Here is a 17,032-nt window from a genome sequence, read left to right as displayed (position 1 = left end):
ATTTCTTGGCCATATAGCTCCAGAAGATAAAGAAAGTGGACTCTCCTGTTTCCTGCTGCTTCTGACTATATGCCTCTTTGGAAATAGCATTATGAAAATTGTTTGCAATACAAATTAAAACAAAAAAATAATATTTTTATTCCCTCCCACAATCCCCCCCAGTTTCAGCTACAAAAATGTCTCCTTAAGATCAGTGATGTGCCAATAAAAATGTCAATGATGTGATCATTACGTAAGACCATTTGATTTTGCAAAATGTTTTACTAAATATTTCGGAAACACCAGGTACTCAGAATATATTAAATTTAGGACTTTGTTCTGCTGAGAAGAAAGTTTAATTTATAAGTATAATTAACTTTATTTCCTGTGTTTTGTTTCCCCTCCCTAGCATTATAACACCTCCCTGCTTGCCGCTGCAGCAGCAGCGGTTTCAGATGATCAAGACCTCTTACACTCGTCTCGGTTTTTTCCATATACCTCCTCACAGATGTTTCTTGATCAGTTAAGTGCAGGAGGCAGTACTTCTCTGCCAGCCACCAATGGAAGCAGCAGTGGCAGTAACAGCAGCCTCGTATCCTCCAACAGCCTAAGGGAGAGCCATAGCCACACCGTCGCAAATAGGAGCAGCACGGACACAGCATCCATCTTCGGCATCATACCAGACATTATTTCGTTGGACTGATTCCCTTGTCCCTGCTGCTCCCATCCCTACCCCAGATTAAATGAACTTGGTAGAAAGAAGAGAACTTTGTGCTATGTTTTACCTTATTCTGTTTAGAAAAGTACACAAGCGTGTTTTTTTCCTTTTTTTTAGGGAAAAAATTAAAAGAAATGTACAGAGAACAAAACTATATTTTCAGTTTTACTTTTGTATATAAATCTAAGACTGCCTGTCTGAAAAATCACTTGTAAAAAACAAAAAAAAGGAAAGAAAAGAAAAAAAAAAAAGAAAAAAAAACAAGTACCCACAAACCACCTTCAGTTCATTCTTTCTGGATTCTGAAGATTTTTTTTCATCATTTGTCCTATTTGGTTTTATTTTACTTCAATGGCATTATTTTATTTGCAATAACAGAAAAGGAATTGCATGTATGAAGTTTTAAATTGTGGGCTTTTCTTTGTTGTGGGGAGGGGCTGGGGGGGATAGTTTTAATTTCCATTTTCTAAAAATGACAGACTTGGATTCTGTTTGTGTGTGTGCATATTTTATCCAGCCTTAAGTTATAAATCTCATCTGTTCCTCTGCATTCCCTATGTATTTTCAGGACATAGCTTGTGGGTGTGTGTGTGTCTGTGTGTATTTTTGTGTCGTTACTGTTCCTTCTCCCGAGTTTGCATTCAGTTGATAAATCAGTTGCCTGCTTCTTTAAAAGTGCTTTGAAGGTCTTGAACTCTCATATGAGCATCTTTATCGACTGTCCCAATTGCATGTTCTCCATCACATATTGTCTCTTATTTGCTAGATACCCCCTGAGAATATGTTTCTGAGATTGGAGTAGAGCTATTTGGGTAAGGAGTAGGCTTAGCCGACCTGTGAATAATACACTTTAGTCTAGTTCTTTATTTTAAATTTGGATTGCCAGTATTATGTATTTAAACCAAGTCTGTGAACACCTGCTTTTCTGGCCACAGGGTAACAAGTTTTCATGTGAGATCTTCATACCAAAGTAGGAAGTAAAAATAGCTTAGAAAGCCCTGTTGGATGTCCTGTGCAGCTGACAGAGGTAAGGCTACATCACCTCAAAAAAGAAAGACAGTCAATTATCCTTAAAAGTAAATTCTCTTCGGAAAATACAACGCACCACACGTCAGTCTGTAGAAATCTATCATCTGATAAACAGTTGAAATTCAAAATGGGCTTGATCCTTAGTCATTTTCACTCTCTGGTTCTGAGTGTACTTATTTTTTTAGCCTAGTTATCTTGTTTGTTTTATATTTTTCTTCATCTTTTAAAGACAAGCATGACATAGGAAAGTCAAATCTTTTTAAGAATTCATGGATCAGTCTGATCTACTCTTATTAATAATGGAAATGTAAATATATTGAAAACTGTTTTTCAGGAAATGAGTGAGGGTTGGAGGGAAGGAAAAAGTGGTTCTACTTGTGTTCCAAAATCCTCGTCAGAGAAGGTCCGTTTTTCAGGTAATATCTGAAGGTGTTGAAAATATTGTTTATCTGATTGAAAGGTTTAGCAGAAAAGATAAGGGGCATAACGATTACCAATTTTCCAGACTGGATTTTTATATCACAACTGTTAATGTTCTCAGAGTTGTTCTCAGAGTTGATGAAGGACCACCTTTGTGTATAAAATTGTCATTTTAAACCTTGCAGTGGTAACGAATTGACCTACTTTAATCCAGTTAGAGTTCAAGATGGCTGTATCTTCAGTTGTCTGATGAAATTAATGGTTCACATGACTGTGTGGCATCTAAACATACCTGTTTTTTACAGTATCTCTCTGCCACCAAATTGTTGACTTGAATTTTGAAAAACAGGTTGGTATTGATATGTATATGTGTGTGTGTATATATGTATTTATAGACAAGTGTGTGAGTGACAACTGAGTTATATAGTCTTCCCTACGCATGTGTATTCCACACATACATGGCTGAGTTATAGTCACTAAAGAATTTGCAATAAAAAAAAGTTCATTGTCAGTTAAAACAGGAAATAGTTAAGTTTTTAAATGAATCTGGTGTTATGTGAGTACACACTTTAGAACTCTCATTGCCATGTTAACTTAGGCTAATATCTAATAGTATTATAATTTGTGTCTAAATTCAGATTGGGATAGAAATTACTTAAATTGTAGGAAGTTGCTTCTTATTTCATATTGTAATAGGAAACGTTTCTGTTAATTCAGCTACCTAAGATAAAATGAATAGTTTTGTTTTTCTTTATTTGTTGTTGTTAGTGGTCTCAGAATTCTGATCAATAACTTTGTGTATGATGCTGAATAACAGACTCTTTGAATGATCCAGTTGAAAAACCGTCCCTCTACTTTCTTCAGCCCAGTTTTGGAGAGGGTTATTTTCTCTCAGGGTCCTGCGTTATACCAACCGAAGGGAAGAACAGGTAACAGGGAGAAATAAATGTCTGTCTAGTAGCTTTGGTCGTGTCTCCGCGGGAGAAACTAACCATTCAGTTTGTCTTTTTATTTTAGTTCATTCCACTCTTAAGGAGTTTGTTCCCTTCAGTTGTTAACTTTCTAAAATGTTGCAGTAGTAGTAGCTATTACTCTGTTGGTCTCATGGCCGCTATTAGTCAATCAGACTTTTTATGGTCCATAGTAATTATTAGTGGAGTCATGCACTGCATCTTTATCTTCTAAGTTTTTGTTTGTTTTTAAAGCACAGTTATTTCTTTTTTCCCTAGCCCACTGTCACTCCCCCACCCATGCTAATATTGACATGCTGTCTGTGGACTAATGACTCTCAGAATCTTTAGTCAAGTTACCACCATCCCCTTGCCTTGGTCACTCATAATAGGTGCGCATATGTTGTGTGTCTGTATAGTACTGTGGGTGTGTGTGTGTGTGTATATGCACACACACATCTTTAGTATAATAGCTGTTTGACTAGCAGGGTTGAAGTGGCTTTTAATTATTTTGTGGGCATTATTGAACACATGTTTTTAAAAGTATCTGGACCTTAACCATGCCACGCTTGGTTGACTAATTTATTTTGAGCATTAAAAATTTTCTACTTCTATTAATGTAGACATTATCACAATTCTCTATTATTACTGACTTAGAAAAGATACACTTAAGCTTCTGAGAAATGTGATTTCTTGGCAGATTTTCCTTTGAGTCAAATGTGTGAAACTGAATGAAAATACATCCCAATTTAAAATTACTAATTGTGGAAAGAACATTGTTTTTAAACAGCTCCAATTTTAAACACACAAAACACTTCAAGATCTTTAGGACTTTAAAGCACATTTGAAATTATTTTAGTAAGAGTTTTGTTTTATCAATACATGTTGAATTCTGTTTTTTAATTTAAAGAAAATACAAAGCTTAGATTTCAGAAAGAGGGAGGGAGAATAGCTGGTGGTCCCAGAGTGTGCTGCTGTTAATTGTTTAATTAACAAAGGGGAAAAATGTATATAAACAGATATAAAAGTTACCATAAATTCCATGAACTTAAATCTGTGATTCATTGCCTTAAAACTTTCTCTCTTAGAATTTCCATACCGCATGCCAAACCAGTAAAATGGCTTTTAAAAATGTATAGTAGACCAATGTCAGTTTGTATAAAAGTACCAAGTGAAAATATTTATTACATGCATTGGAAAAAAAATTGTTTACCTATTGAATGTTACCTGTTTATGTAGAGCTCTTTAGATGTAATAAAAGAAAAGCCTTCAGTTAATTTGTCTTCTGTAAAATGCACTGCTGCGTATACAAGGGGACAATCCCTATGAGAAAAAGTGACAATGCTTTGTGCTTCCAGAGCCCCTCTGATCCAGAGATTTCAAAGCATGACAAGTAACTCATTCTCTTGCAACATGCTTTGAGGTAAGTAACGAATATACAGCTATCATTCCCCTTTCTTACTGAAATATGGCTAGCTTTGTAATGAACCACAGCATCCGTTTAGTTTTAAATCTGTTTAATCTGCAATTTGATTGTTAAGAGCACTGTGGCCTTTTCTTTGCAAACAATACTTGGTGCTAGGTAAACCAACAGGAATTTCAGGAATGAGCATGAAACCCAGACATGGGGTAGTGTCAGAGCCTTTCCTGGGGTAGAAGTTTAAATCAGAGCACATCCCAGGATCTTGGAATCCTACCCACTGAACTGAACACCCTTAATGAGGAACACTGAGTCAGTGGACACAAGCCCCAGGTTCTCAAGGCCATTACACACCACTTACGTGTTTTTGGCAAGGTCTACTTCAGGTTCCTGTTAGGCAAATGAGATTCATAAAACTTGCTTTGAAACCAAACGGGTACCATTCAGTGGCATATAAAGACAAAGCTTTGAGGGAACGTACCCTCGTTTATTGTTATAGCCCAGAACCTCCTTTTCCTGTCCCATCTAAATCACAGGTATCTACTGTCTAATCCTTGGTATTCCAGAGTGGCTGTGCAGGACTAACTTCCTCATGTCCATGATGAGTTAAAAAGAAATGTGGCGCACTAGGACCCTTGAGCCTTGCCTGAGAGTGAAATATAGCAGTTCAACATGGGGTGCCAACATCTAACCAGCCCTCAGATGGATTTACCATGAAGGTAATGAAGTTTAAGCACCAGGGCCCCTCACTTGCTCTGGTCTCTTCCAGGGTCCCAGGAGCAGCCCTAGTAATTCTGTATTTCTACTGTAATATTCTTAAAGAAGGCCGCCGAATCGTATAACCCTCAGACCCCACAAAACCTGGATCTGCCCCTGTACCGAGTGAGCCTAAGATCCCCAGCCTGACGATCACAAGGTCACCTACTTGGTGTTTTGGGGCCCATATACTGCCTGCCCCCACAGAAGCCTCCTCTACAGCTCCTAGGAATTCCTACTCACTTCATTGGCAGTTACACTGTTGGGGAAATGAAAGCGGCTCTCCTTTCTCAGGACCTCCATTTGGTCTGAGGCCGTGCAGCATCGTGAGATAGCTGCACTAAGACTGTGACTGTTTTGTCCCCTGAAGTTTACCTTGTTCCTGGCCCTTAGATTTGTGTTCTGTGTAAACCTCCCCAGAGACGCACCTCCCTCTTAATTTGGTTTTCTTTTGCTTTAGCCACTAAGGCACAATTAGAAAAAGCCACAGCCCAGAGATCCCAGTTTTGATACATATAAGGATGAAAATCTCTGTAGTTAAGAGTTCTGCCCCGCTCCGCCCTCAGCATGCTGGCTGACTCCAGCCCGTTTTAGGGCTGTGCTGGCGCTAGCGATGGATCCACACCGTTGATGAGTGCACAGGCAGCACCAGCCTGGCACCTCCTAGCTACATAACTAACTTAAAAAGCCACTTGTGCTGGAAAAGCTCCCGGCAGGACCAGTACCCCTACTATTGTTTTCCAGGGCTCTCGCTGGGTCACGGCTGTGGCCTGTTCCATCCCCTTATTACTTTCCATTAGTCCTGAGGAAATGGCTTGAAGCCATCATCAGTTTGGCCCACTTGAGCAGACCATCCCAGTCCCATGAACCTCTCTGATAATGGGTCAGGGAGGAGCTCAAAATTCTGACAGAAGCATCATAACAGGTCTTCTCAAGCTCTGCAAGGCCTCAGTGAATGCAACTCGTCACATCTGGTTTCCTTTGGTTTGGGGTGTAGTCGGATCACTCTTCCCCGGGTTTAGCTGATGCTGCCTTGTTTTAAACCTGTTTTTTATCCTGTTTATGAATGAATATCCTGAACTACATTAGTATGCACTGGGAATGAGAATTTGTATGTGACCCTGTGGGGCTGCAAGAACTGTTGCCATAGTTTGAGCTCTCTGTTTGTTGCTGTTTCTCAGCTAGCTTTATCTTGGAAATGCGGAAGATGATTCTAGCACCCAAATACAGAATATTAGTCTTTCGGTAAATTGCCCTTTTTAGGAGAAGCACGACCAATGGCAACCCAGGATTACACAGTGCTCTACAAATTGCAAAGGCCTTTTGAAGACCATTCTCAACAGGCTCCATGAGGTAAGAAGTAGGAATCCAACCTCTGAGGATCCTAAGGCTTTGAGGGGTGAAATGATTTGCCCAAAATCACCTGACTCAGAAGTGGCATAGTCAGGACTGGAACCCTGGCCCAACTCTAAACCATAAGGCTCTTTCCATGATATAAAGGGCTAGACTGATGGTAGTTAGTTATTAAAATCAGTAAAAATCTTTTATTAAAGACATGCTAATACTGTAGCTGAAATCGTTTCGTTTCCTTGCTAAGTTACCCTCTGCTGTGGTCAGGTATGTCATCTTGCTGTGTCTGCCATCTCAGTGATGGCAGTGAAAGGAACGCTTTTCTTTTTAAAGATTCGTCGGTCTGAGTTTTCCGGCCCAGGGGAGGCTCTCTTGCCTTCTGCTCATTCAGTAGTCCTGCACAGGAATGGTGATCTTGTGGATAAATTCGTCATACTTCACTTTGCCATGAGGATCAATATCTGCTTCCCTGAAAAGATCATCCACTGCAATAAATCACATTAATTTTTCAGTTTGGCTTTAGTGTTACGTTATAGGACATCCAGTTGGGGGTTGGGACTCCCTGGAGGTCTTCCCTGAGCGTCTGATTGACTGTTCCCGTAGATGAGGAAATAAACCAGTGGAGGGAACCGGACAACCCACCCCCTACCCCTTGGAGACCATGTATCCAATTTTGAGTTCATTAGGCTTTCTGCAGGGGCCAGGGTAGGGGTGTACTGGTAAGGATTCAGTCACTGAAACCATCTTGTGCTTTTTTTTTCCCCTTCAGAAAATGTCTGGCCCCTGTGCCAGTATTTCCAGAAAGCTTTGGCATGAATCTTACCTTCTACAGCCTACCGTCTCAGGCCCCTGCAGAACAGACACCCTCTGCAGCTCCATCCCAGGCCCCCCAGCCCAGTCTTTGGCCTGCCCCTGACCTGCCAGTCTGCCTTCCAACTTGACACCCCCCCAACCCCAAGGGAGCTCAGTGACAAGTGGTACCTGCCACCATCACCTCTTTTTAAAAGTGTGCGTTTTGGGGGTGGGGTACTGTAAGAGAAAATATATTCAACTGTGTCTAACTAAGCTCAAAGCCTACAAAAAACTGCCATTGTTCTCTAATGTTGCTCAAAAAAAGAAAAAACCAAACCAAAACCCCAACATTTACTGGTTTTGGATCCCTGGGACAAAATACTAGCTTCTCCCAGCAGTTGACAAGAGCCATTTCAGCTTACATACACTTTTCCACGGTGGCTTCTCAGGACCATCCTCACCCTCTTACAAAACTATCACTGCTCTGTGTTAACTTCCCCGGCCCCAGGCACCCCCAACATAATCCTGGGTAGTTGTTAGAAAATATCCTGTGACTGCCTGCTTAACCATCCTCCTCCAAAAAGTAATTACTGTGCTCTGTGCGTAAGCTGCTAGCACTGCTGAGTATTTTCAGAGTGTTGAGACTGTAATTTATCTTATTTCATAGAGATGCTTCTACCCACCAGCCACTTGGTTAAAACCGTCCCAATGGACAGGTCTAACACCAACCACTGCAGCCTCCAACTGTCCAGAAGAGGGGCAGCTGGAGTCTGATGATGCCTTCTGGGTAGAACGGCGGTTCCCTGTGAACCCACAAAGAACCAGGTCGCAAAGGAGGCCTCCCTCCCAGCCATCTCAGCTCCAAGGATGCTTCTGTAGTAAAACTGAAGCTTTGTCTTTCAGTCACCGAGGGTAAAGGAGTCTTACTTCTAGTATCATCTTTCCTTCTCCCACAGCCAGAGGAAGGGACATCAGTCTCTGTCTGGAAGACATTGTCAGTTTCTTTGAACTGTTTCTTTACCAGTTAAACAAATGAGAGCTATGTTTGAGTTTGGGGGCCATGGTATTGCTTTAGACAGAGATCATTAACCATAAGAATAAGGCCCCTGCTGGCCCTCTGCTAACAAACACTCCACTTGGTACATAAAAGCCCAAGCAGTGTCCTCAGAGCCGGGGAGGGAAGGAGAGCCGGTGTTTCCCTGTTCACATTAAAACAGACACAATGAAAGACGAGATCGTGATAGCTGCCGGCCTGAAAAAGCGGGGGAAGCTCCATCTGCCTTCTGTAGAGCTATTTTTACATGCTTTGCGCTGTCTTTGTGACTGAAGATAAAATCTCAGCAGACTGCTTTATAGAATGTTAGCTCTTGGAGGGACCTGAGGGATTGTCTGTTGTAACCTCATTTCCCAACGAGGAAACTGAGGAGGGTGAGAGGGGTTAAGAAACTCACCTGAGGTCCCCCAGAATGAGGGGGAGCCAGGATTCAAGTCTGTTTGTTTGTTGTGATTTAACCAAAGGCTAAAGGCCCATCACTACTGAAGCCTTTTTCCTCCTGCCTCAACCATAGGCAGTGGCCCAGCGCCTAACTAGAAATCCCAGCCTCTGGGGTTGGTGGTTGTGGACTCTGGTAGCGACCTGGCATGGCTGCCATGGCTGGACCGAGGGGCCCACCAGGCAGACTGGGAGAACACCTGCAAAGGGCCCAACATTGGGGTCACCCTTACCATGGACATCAGGCTTTCCTAGAAGACCCAAGCCTCTCATCCTCTCTGAGGTAGGAAGGCAGGGAAGGTAGGAGTCAAAGACCACCACGGACACCCCTTCTGGAAAAGCTCTTAGAGCTGGCTGAGTCGTGGGGAAAGGGAGCAAAGTAACATCTCAGTTTAGAAACTTGGCAGCAGTAGCAGCTTCAGAAGACAGCTGTGGTGAGAGGAAAGAGCCTGAGAGGGGCTGGGGGGCGGGGGTCCAAGTGTCTAGTAGACCTGCATGTAGCTCCCAGCTCTGTTACTCACAAGCCACTCACTGCACCTGTTTAATCAGTATGAGGGGGACACTAGTGCTCCCAGAGCTGTCATAATCACTAAATGAAGGCCCACAGTGAAAGTTTAGAACACAGTGTGATGCCAAGTAGATCATAACTGGGTTTCCCCAAGCCGTCCCTTCGCCCTGGCTGATTTCTCCTGCCACCCACAGGGTCCCTAGTTCTCTTCTGGGATCCAATCCAGAGTTCACTAAGCTCAACACCTAGTTACAACCTTCTAGGGCATCCATCAAATGCAGTGCCTACATAACCCAGGTGGCATGGATTGGGCTTTGGTGTCCTTCCCCCAACCCCTTAATCACCTCGTGCTGGTGGGAAAGAGGGACCCAGGCCATTACCTTCTTTATGGGTGAGCTTCTCTCCCAGTTTCACGAGTTTTGACCGCAGTTCAGACGCCATGATGTAGCCTTTCTTCTCCTTGTCCGCCATCAACATGGCCAAAAGAATTTCCTTCTCTGGGTCCTCTTGTTTTATTTGCATGTGCATAATGGTCAGGAAAGTAGAGAAATCCAGCTCTCCATTTCTGTCTAGGAAACCCCCAAACACAGCGGAGTGAGCAGGGAGGAAAAGGCTTCTCTTGAGGAAGGCAGCTGGGTTCCTGCCTTCATGGCCAGCTCAAGGGCCACCTAACTCAGGAAGCACCATGATGGAGGCAGTGGTCATGGGGAAGAGGATGCAGCCTGTCCTGCTGAGTTCCCACCATGGATATTCCTCATTTAATCCTCCCAACAACCCCTTAGTGACTGGTTATCATCGCATTTTGCCCACTAAGGAGACAGAAGCTCAGAGCGAAGAGTCACCTCAGAGCAGTGGCAGGACTAGGATGAAGCACTGCCTCCTCTATCCCCTTCTGGATGCTTCTCTCCTGCCCTGAACTGGAGGGAAGTGCACCAACATGTCTATCCCCCCTTTTGGCAGCCACTGTAACACATTTACAAAGATAGACAGATGACCCCCACCTGGGGCCTCAAGCCTCTGTCCCACCAGGCTGTTCACCTCACTGCAGCCTCACTACTTCCCTCACTGCAGCCTCCACCCCAGTCCCTCCAGCCCACACCCTCCCTCCAGGCATGCCTGGGGACCTCAGCCCAGGCCCTGGCTGGGCTACAACTGCAGGAAGTCAGAACTGCCCCTGACCACAGCTTCCTGTTTGCAGGAGACAGAAACCAGAGGAAACCACCACCCCTTCGGAGATGGAAGCAGCAGATCTCAGTTGCTAAGCGCCCCATCACTGGGCTTGAGGCCTTCAGAGGCCCACCCCCAGGCCCAGGCTGGCCTCAGGATGGGCTCCCAGTGCTACTTCAGGCACCCTCGGATGGGACCTCAGGTTAACGCTAGCAGACGGTGGGAACCCATCTGAGAGATGAAGAAACTGAGGTCCAGATGGGCTCTTGATCAAGTGTTCTTTCCAGGCCACCCTTCTCTTTCCTTCCTGAGTGTCCAGCCACCAATGCAAACAGCCATCCTGGCCTCTGACATCCCTCCCTCTTTTTCTTTAAAAAATAAAAACCCAGCAACAACAAAAAAAACTTGTTTTTGGTTATGAAAAGTCCCATATGTTTCCATTGTCAAAAACAGAGGAAACAAGGAGAATGAAACTCCCATAATCGCATCAGCAGAGAACCACTTGGAGATCAGAATTGGGTTCCAAGCCTGAGTCCACCATTGGCGTAAGCTCTTGGGGAAGTTACCTCATGGGCTCTGAATCTCGATCTTTGTCTGTAAAACCCGGATGTGGATATGCCTCCTTCATCGGGTTGTTGAGCTAAGCACATGACAAACAGTAAAGGGACACTGTTCTATCAAAACAACTTTGGGATCACTTAGCACTGTCTGGGCTGCAGGTGTGTGATAACCTTGTGGGAATGCCTAGATCCCTTGGTCCTCTGGGATGGGGGTGTCACCGGTTGCTGTGAGGATTCAAGGAAGCCCAAGTGATACACAGCACCCAGCTGGTGAGCTCCAGCTGCAACCTACCCCTCAAGCTTCTGAGCTGTTTACACCCCGATCATCTGCACCTGCTTGCCGGGCCCTCCCCAGGACCACAGCTGTGGGGCTCAGGGCCCACCCTCAGCCCAGACTCCTCCTTCCCTGGCAACTGAGCCGGCCCAGCCAACTCACCTATCCCGTGAGTCTGCAGGTGCCGCTGCACCTCCCCCGGCGTCGGGCTGGCCCCCAGGCACCTCATCACCATCAGGAGGTCAGTGGCTTTCATCTTCCCCCGCTGCTGCTTGTCGTACAGGGAGAAGCATTCCTTGTACTCTGCCAAAGCCCAGAAAGGAGAATCAGGAGCCGCCTTTCACCCTCCACCCCGCCTCTCTGTCCTCTCCCGCTCTTTCTGCCCTTCCCCTCCCTTTTGCCTGCTCCCCTCTCCGCTTTCCCTCCTAGAGTAGCCAGACACAGCAAAGAAAAAGACAGGGCTGCCAGGGTAAACCGAACTTCAGATACTCTAAAAAATGTATTCATTGTTTAAGTCGATCCCAAGTTTTGCATGGGACATACTTATAAAGGTATTTGTTGTTTATCTGAAATTTACATTTAACTAGGTGTCCTGTTTCATCTGCCAACCCTCTCCCCTCCCTCTCCTGACTTCCCTTGTGCCTCCTCTCTCCTGCCCTCCCTGCTCCCTTCCTCAGTCGACTAAAACCAGAGGAAAGCTCTCTCTCACCCTCCAGGGCCAGCCCAGGGAGACCAGGAGCTCACAGCAGGGCACCAGACTCCCAGGGGACCTTGGCAAAGACAGCTTATGTGGGAAACGGGGACAATAATGCCTCGGGGCTACGGGTCCTCCTTTCTGGGAAGGACCAGAAATCCCCTCTGGGCAGGCCTGGCAGAGAGGCTCTCATGTGATGACAATAATCACAACTGTGGGCACTTCTGAGTCTACTGCTCCAGCCGCCGGCCTCCAGGCTGCTGAACTCTCAAGCTGCTCTCTGACACAGGCCCTGGCCCCCTTCAAGACTTCAAGAGGCGCTGCCAGGAAGTCGTCCCAGGCTCTGCTGAGATCCTGCTTGCTGCTCTCCCCAAACCCTCTCTACCCTGCTGGGGGCCAAGTAGCCTCCAGATCCACAGCCCCCCAGGCCCAGCAGAACCGACCCCCACCTGCATCTCCCCCGACCCCCAGCCCTGAAGGCACAGTGAGGCCAGCCATGAGCTTGGGAAGATCAGGGGCCTCTCATAGAGGTTCTGACCACGGGCTGTTGGTAGGGCTCTCATCAGAATTGGTCAAGACTCCCCTCTCGTCCAGTCCCTGGGGCCCACAGGGTAGAGCTCCTGCTTGAGCCCCGCTTGGGAACAGGCAGGGAGGGCCCTGCGCTGTCCTCAGCACCCTGCTGTCTCCTGCTTCCCACACCCAGCCGGTTCCTCAGAGGCCTAGACCATTGGCTCCTGAGCTGATAACAAAACCAGCAACCGCAGCTCCCGCTACTAGCACTTGCCCCCCAGGCCCTTGTGTAATTTTCACTGTGACCCTGTCGGGGTGGTACCTTCGTTGTTCCCATGGTGCAGATGGGGCGGAAGGCTGGAGCAGCAGAAGACTCGCGGTGGGCAGCCTGCTCTGCCCCGGAGGCCACACTGGATCTCCACTCCCGGGCAGAAGCCACCAGAGGGCAGCAGAGCGGGAGAGACGGCAAAAGGAAGCCCAGGCCTAGGGCCCTTTCATGGTGCCTCCTTAAGGCCTCTCCTGGCAGGAGGATTTCAGGGAGGTTGCTAACCAAAGGCAGGCCAGGCAGTGGGGTTTAGAGACAATTAGCTGCTTTTGTGCCTGTGGAGAGGTTGAATGGGAACTTTCCACCCTTTCAGAACTTTGCAGAGCCTGAGCTTCAGAGGGGCAGACCACCAACAGGACCTGGTGGCAGGGGCTGGAGTGGCCCAGCCAGAGCCTGGCCTAACCCCACCTTTGGTTCCTGCAAAACCTAATTCCCTCCAAGAAGGCCCAGTGCCATTGGGGATGGGGGAAGAGAGAGGGCCACCATGTGTGCAGGGCTTAAACTCAGCTCTCCCCTTCCCCCTCCTGGGGACCGCTCTTGGCCACCCCACCTTGTTTTCTGTCTGGCTTGTCTTCTGTCTCTCTGCATGAGGGGTGGGCCCGCTGCCTTCCTGAGACCTCATCCTATGACAGTTGACCATCTTCTGACAGTGGCCAGGTGGGGACATCACATTCTTGGGGTCTAAAATCCACCAGGCTCTACAGGGGGGAACATTGCCCCCTGCCCCCATGCCCTGCACCACGGGGGCCCGTGGTCCCTGGTATCAGCAGGGCTAGGGTCAAATGGGGGCCCACCTCCTCAGTTACATATGTGTTCTGTCTTCCTACCTTTAGATACCTGGGAGTCTGGCTCTGAACTTGGAGTTCTGCGCTGGAACAACAGGGCTCTTCTCCTCCCACCCCCTGCCCCGCCCCCCCTCCCCCCAGACCTCCACACCTCCTTCCTCTCCCTGCCTGGCTCTCCTTCTGATAGGCCAGCCGGCCATCCAACATCCTGTTTATGTTACTACTTTCCTGTTGTCGTCCCCCACCCCCCACCCCCGCCTGCCCTCCCTGCAAGGTGAACCCTGTGAGCACAGGAATTTGGGGCTATTATGTGCACTGCTATATTTTTAATGCCTAGATCTGGGCTGGCACAAAGAAAGGACTCATAACTGTTAAATGAAAGAACAAATTGGGTTAAATAAATTGAATTAAAAATCCCCTTTAGGTTTTCCCTTTGAAAATACAAATACCCCAAGGCAAGAAATAATCCTCCCCAGGGCCTAGGATAACACCAGTTGTATGCTCGGAATGTAACAACCGGCTCTGATGATATATGTACATAGTTTAAGTTTTATAGACTTGAGGATGTGCAGCACACAATTTACAAATCATAAAATATACTCGATTATAAATTCCATCTAGCCAATTGATTATCACAGTGAGCTTTGACAGCTCTTGTAGCCATTGCCAACCTACGGTTTTGATTTAACCATTAAGTGAGGTAGGCTGCATGCCAATGAATGCCACTCTTTTCCCAATGACTATACTATCATTACATCTGATAAGTGATCTATTAAACTACTTCTCGGCCTTTGTGCAAATTATATTCATTAAACTGAAATCTTTCAAGTCTTCAGCACTATTGACTGCAAGAGATTTTTCTAATATATATATAAATTTATTTTAGGCTGCATTGGGTCTTTGTTGCTGCGCGCGGGCTTTCTCTAGTTGCAGAGAGCGGGGCTACTGTTTGTTGTGGTGCACAGGCCTCTCATTGCAGTGGCTTCTCTTGTGGAGCACGGGCTCTAGGTACGCGGGCTTCAGTAGTTGTGGCTCACAGGCTCTAGAGCACAGGCTCAGTAGTTGTGGCGCATGGGCTTAGTTGCTCCGCGGCATGTGGGATCTTCCCGCACCAGGGTCCGAACCCATGTCCCCTGCATTGGCAGGCAGATTCTTAACCGCTGCACCACCAGGGAAGCCCCAAAAGATATCTTTTAAAATTGTTTATACAGATGGAGGGATTGGAGCATTCTTTCATCTTCCATTATTTAATAATGGCTGATTTTAACCAGCTCACAAATTTCTTAAAACCGTACCACCTGGCTCACGCCAGCAAGAGCAAGCTGGCCCCAGCGTACGTCTGGGCGACACCCAGGCCCAGTGTCAGGCACATGGCTGACATATGCTGCATCTCTCACAGCAGCCTGGTGAGGCAGTGTCATTAGCCCCACTTCACAGATGAGACAACTGAGGCTCAGAGGTGACTGGACCCCAGGTCCACTGCCTCCAAGGTCCCTGGTCTTCCCACTCCAGTCTTTCATTCATTAACGTTTGTGGTCACTTTCTTTGTGTCAGACATTAACATACAAAGGGGAACTTACCTTCTTCTCTTCTGGGAGGTTCAGAGGCCCCAGAGGGAGGGTGAGCCTCAGAGCCAGGTGTTGGTTGGGGGAGGCTGAGGCTGACAGCTGGACTCCAGCCCTGAGACTCCTCAAGTCTTGCCTCGAGACCTGGGCAAGAGGGGCCCCTGCCCTGGGCCTTGTGTTTTAAGAGTCCCTGCTCTGTTCCCCCTCGTGGGGTAAGGATATCAAGGGATCTGTAGGGAGGTGCCTGCAACCCACCCACCCACTCTCCCTTATAGACCAAGCTCCTGGTACACAGAACTCTGGAATCCCTGCCTAGGTAACCCTCAGTTCATCTCCCTACTTGAGCTCGGATGGGCCTCCCCAGCCAGGTCTGGGCCCCTGAGTTCTGTGTAACCCAACCCTGTTGGCTTGGCCTTGTGGAAACAGAACCATGCACTGCGGGAAACTGAAGCCTGCTTGGGGACCAGCAGGTCAGGAGACTCCAGGAACAAAGTGCTCCAAACACCAAAACTAGGCTTGCTGTCAGGACAGAAGGGACCTCAGAGACCACCTAAGCTGAACTTCCCCCCTTTACAGATGGGGAGATTGAGGCCCAGAGCGTAGAAGCATCCTGCCTGAGTGTGCAAACCTGGGCTCTTTTCTCTTTCTCAGCCAGTTACAAAGCCCCCTCCTTTGGTTGGGTCCTCAGCCACAGCGGTGTCTCTCTGTCCATCCCCATTCCCTCTCCTTCCCCAAATCCAGCTATCAAGTTCTGGGGGAAAACCCAGTGAGCTCCCTCTCCTATCACTCCCTCTTGTAAATCACACCGACAGGTGTGACACCAATATCTCTTACCTCCGAGCTTTGCCCCCCACCTGCACCTCCAACCCAGCCCTTCCCTACAGCAGCCGGCCCCTTGCCTGTGGGTGGGCCCAGCTCTCCCACCAACCTCCTTCCCTCCCACTAACAAAAAATGAGCAGAGCAAATTGCCTAACGAGACCCACATTTTGCTGTGAGTTGCTAATGAAAGAACAAACCAAACCTACCATTAATTTGGTCCTGGGAAAGAAACTTGGCCTGCAGCAGAGAGAGGAGAACAGTCAGGGAGGGACTCCACAAAAGCCCCCCAGCCACCCCAGCCCAGGACAGCTCGACAGGGCCACACAGACCCTCACTCACCATCGCGGGGCCTCCGGTTGCCACCCGTGCGCTCGCTGCTCCCAGAACCGCCTTCCTGTTCCCCTTCCTCCTGGCTTCAAGTCGAAAGTCCGCCAAGCTGGGTGGAGGCCCCGGTTATAAATCCACGGCTGCCATGGAGACCAGGCCCAACGCCAGGGGTCAGATTCCAGCTTCCAATGTACTGCTGATGCCCGGCCTGCCTGGGCTAGTGGCAGGTTGGATTCTGAGAGACCGGGGCTGCACGAGGGCTTCCCCAGCACTCAGTCTTGCACCAGGAGGCTGAAGCTCTGTAGCCAGAGGACAAACGCTGCTGTTTCTCCCTGGGAGCCCTCTGTGGACACTAAGAAGGGGTGACACACAGGAAATGGGTCCCTGGCCCTGCCTCTGGGGGTCTTTCCTCTCTCTCTCCGGGGACTAAGCTGGGGGCTGACAGGCTCCTCCTAGATGTTGGGCACTTTGCACACCGCCTTACTTAAGGCTCATCACACACCGCCTTGTAGGTGGAAAGAAACCCCACTGTGACGGCACAGCCACCTCCACTGCCAGAGCCTTGGGATGCCTTATGCGGAAGGGACACAG

At 47.5% G+C, this 17,032-nt stretch overlaps 2 protein-coding genes across 2 annotated transcripts in view; one reads left to right on the top strand and one right to left on the bottom strand.

The window, feature by feature from the left end:
• PIAS1 (protein inhibitor of activated STAT 1) overlaps positions 1-4,373 on the top strand; it is a 121,771-nt gene extending 117,398 nt beyond the window's left edge. The window contains 1 exon segment of the mRNA XM_032621189.1: positions 389-4,373. Coding sequence (XP_032477080.1) covers positions 389-682 — 294 coding nt within the window. The 3' untranslated portion in view covers positions 683-4,373.
• Positions 4,374-6,785: 2,412 nt separating this feature from the next.
• CALML4 (calmodulin like 4) lies at positions 6,786-16,603 on the bottom strand. Its single transcript, XM_032621188.1, is given in 5 exon segments — positions 6,786-7,107; positions 9,795-9,983; positions 11,578-11,718; positions 16,321-16,351; positions 16,454-16,603. Coding segments are annotated over 5 exon segments (594 nt in total). The 5' UTR covers positions 16,589-16,603; the 3' UTR covers positions 6,786-7,009.
• Positions 16,604-17,032: the final 429 nt, after the last annotated feature.

The sequence above is a fragment of the Phocoena sinus genome, chromosome 2 (genome assembly GCF_008692025.1).
Source record: "Phocoena sinus isolate mPhoSin1 chromosome 2, mPhoSin1.pri, whole genome shotgun sequence".
Taxonomy (NCBI): domain Eukaryota; kingdom Metazoa; phylum Chordata; class Mammalia; order Artiodactyla; family Phocoenidae; genus Phocoena; species Phocoena sinus.
This window is presented reverse-complemented; position numbering and strand designations above follow the sequence as displayed.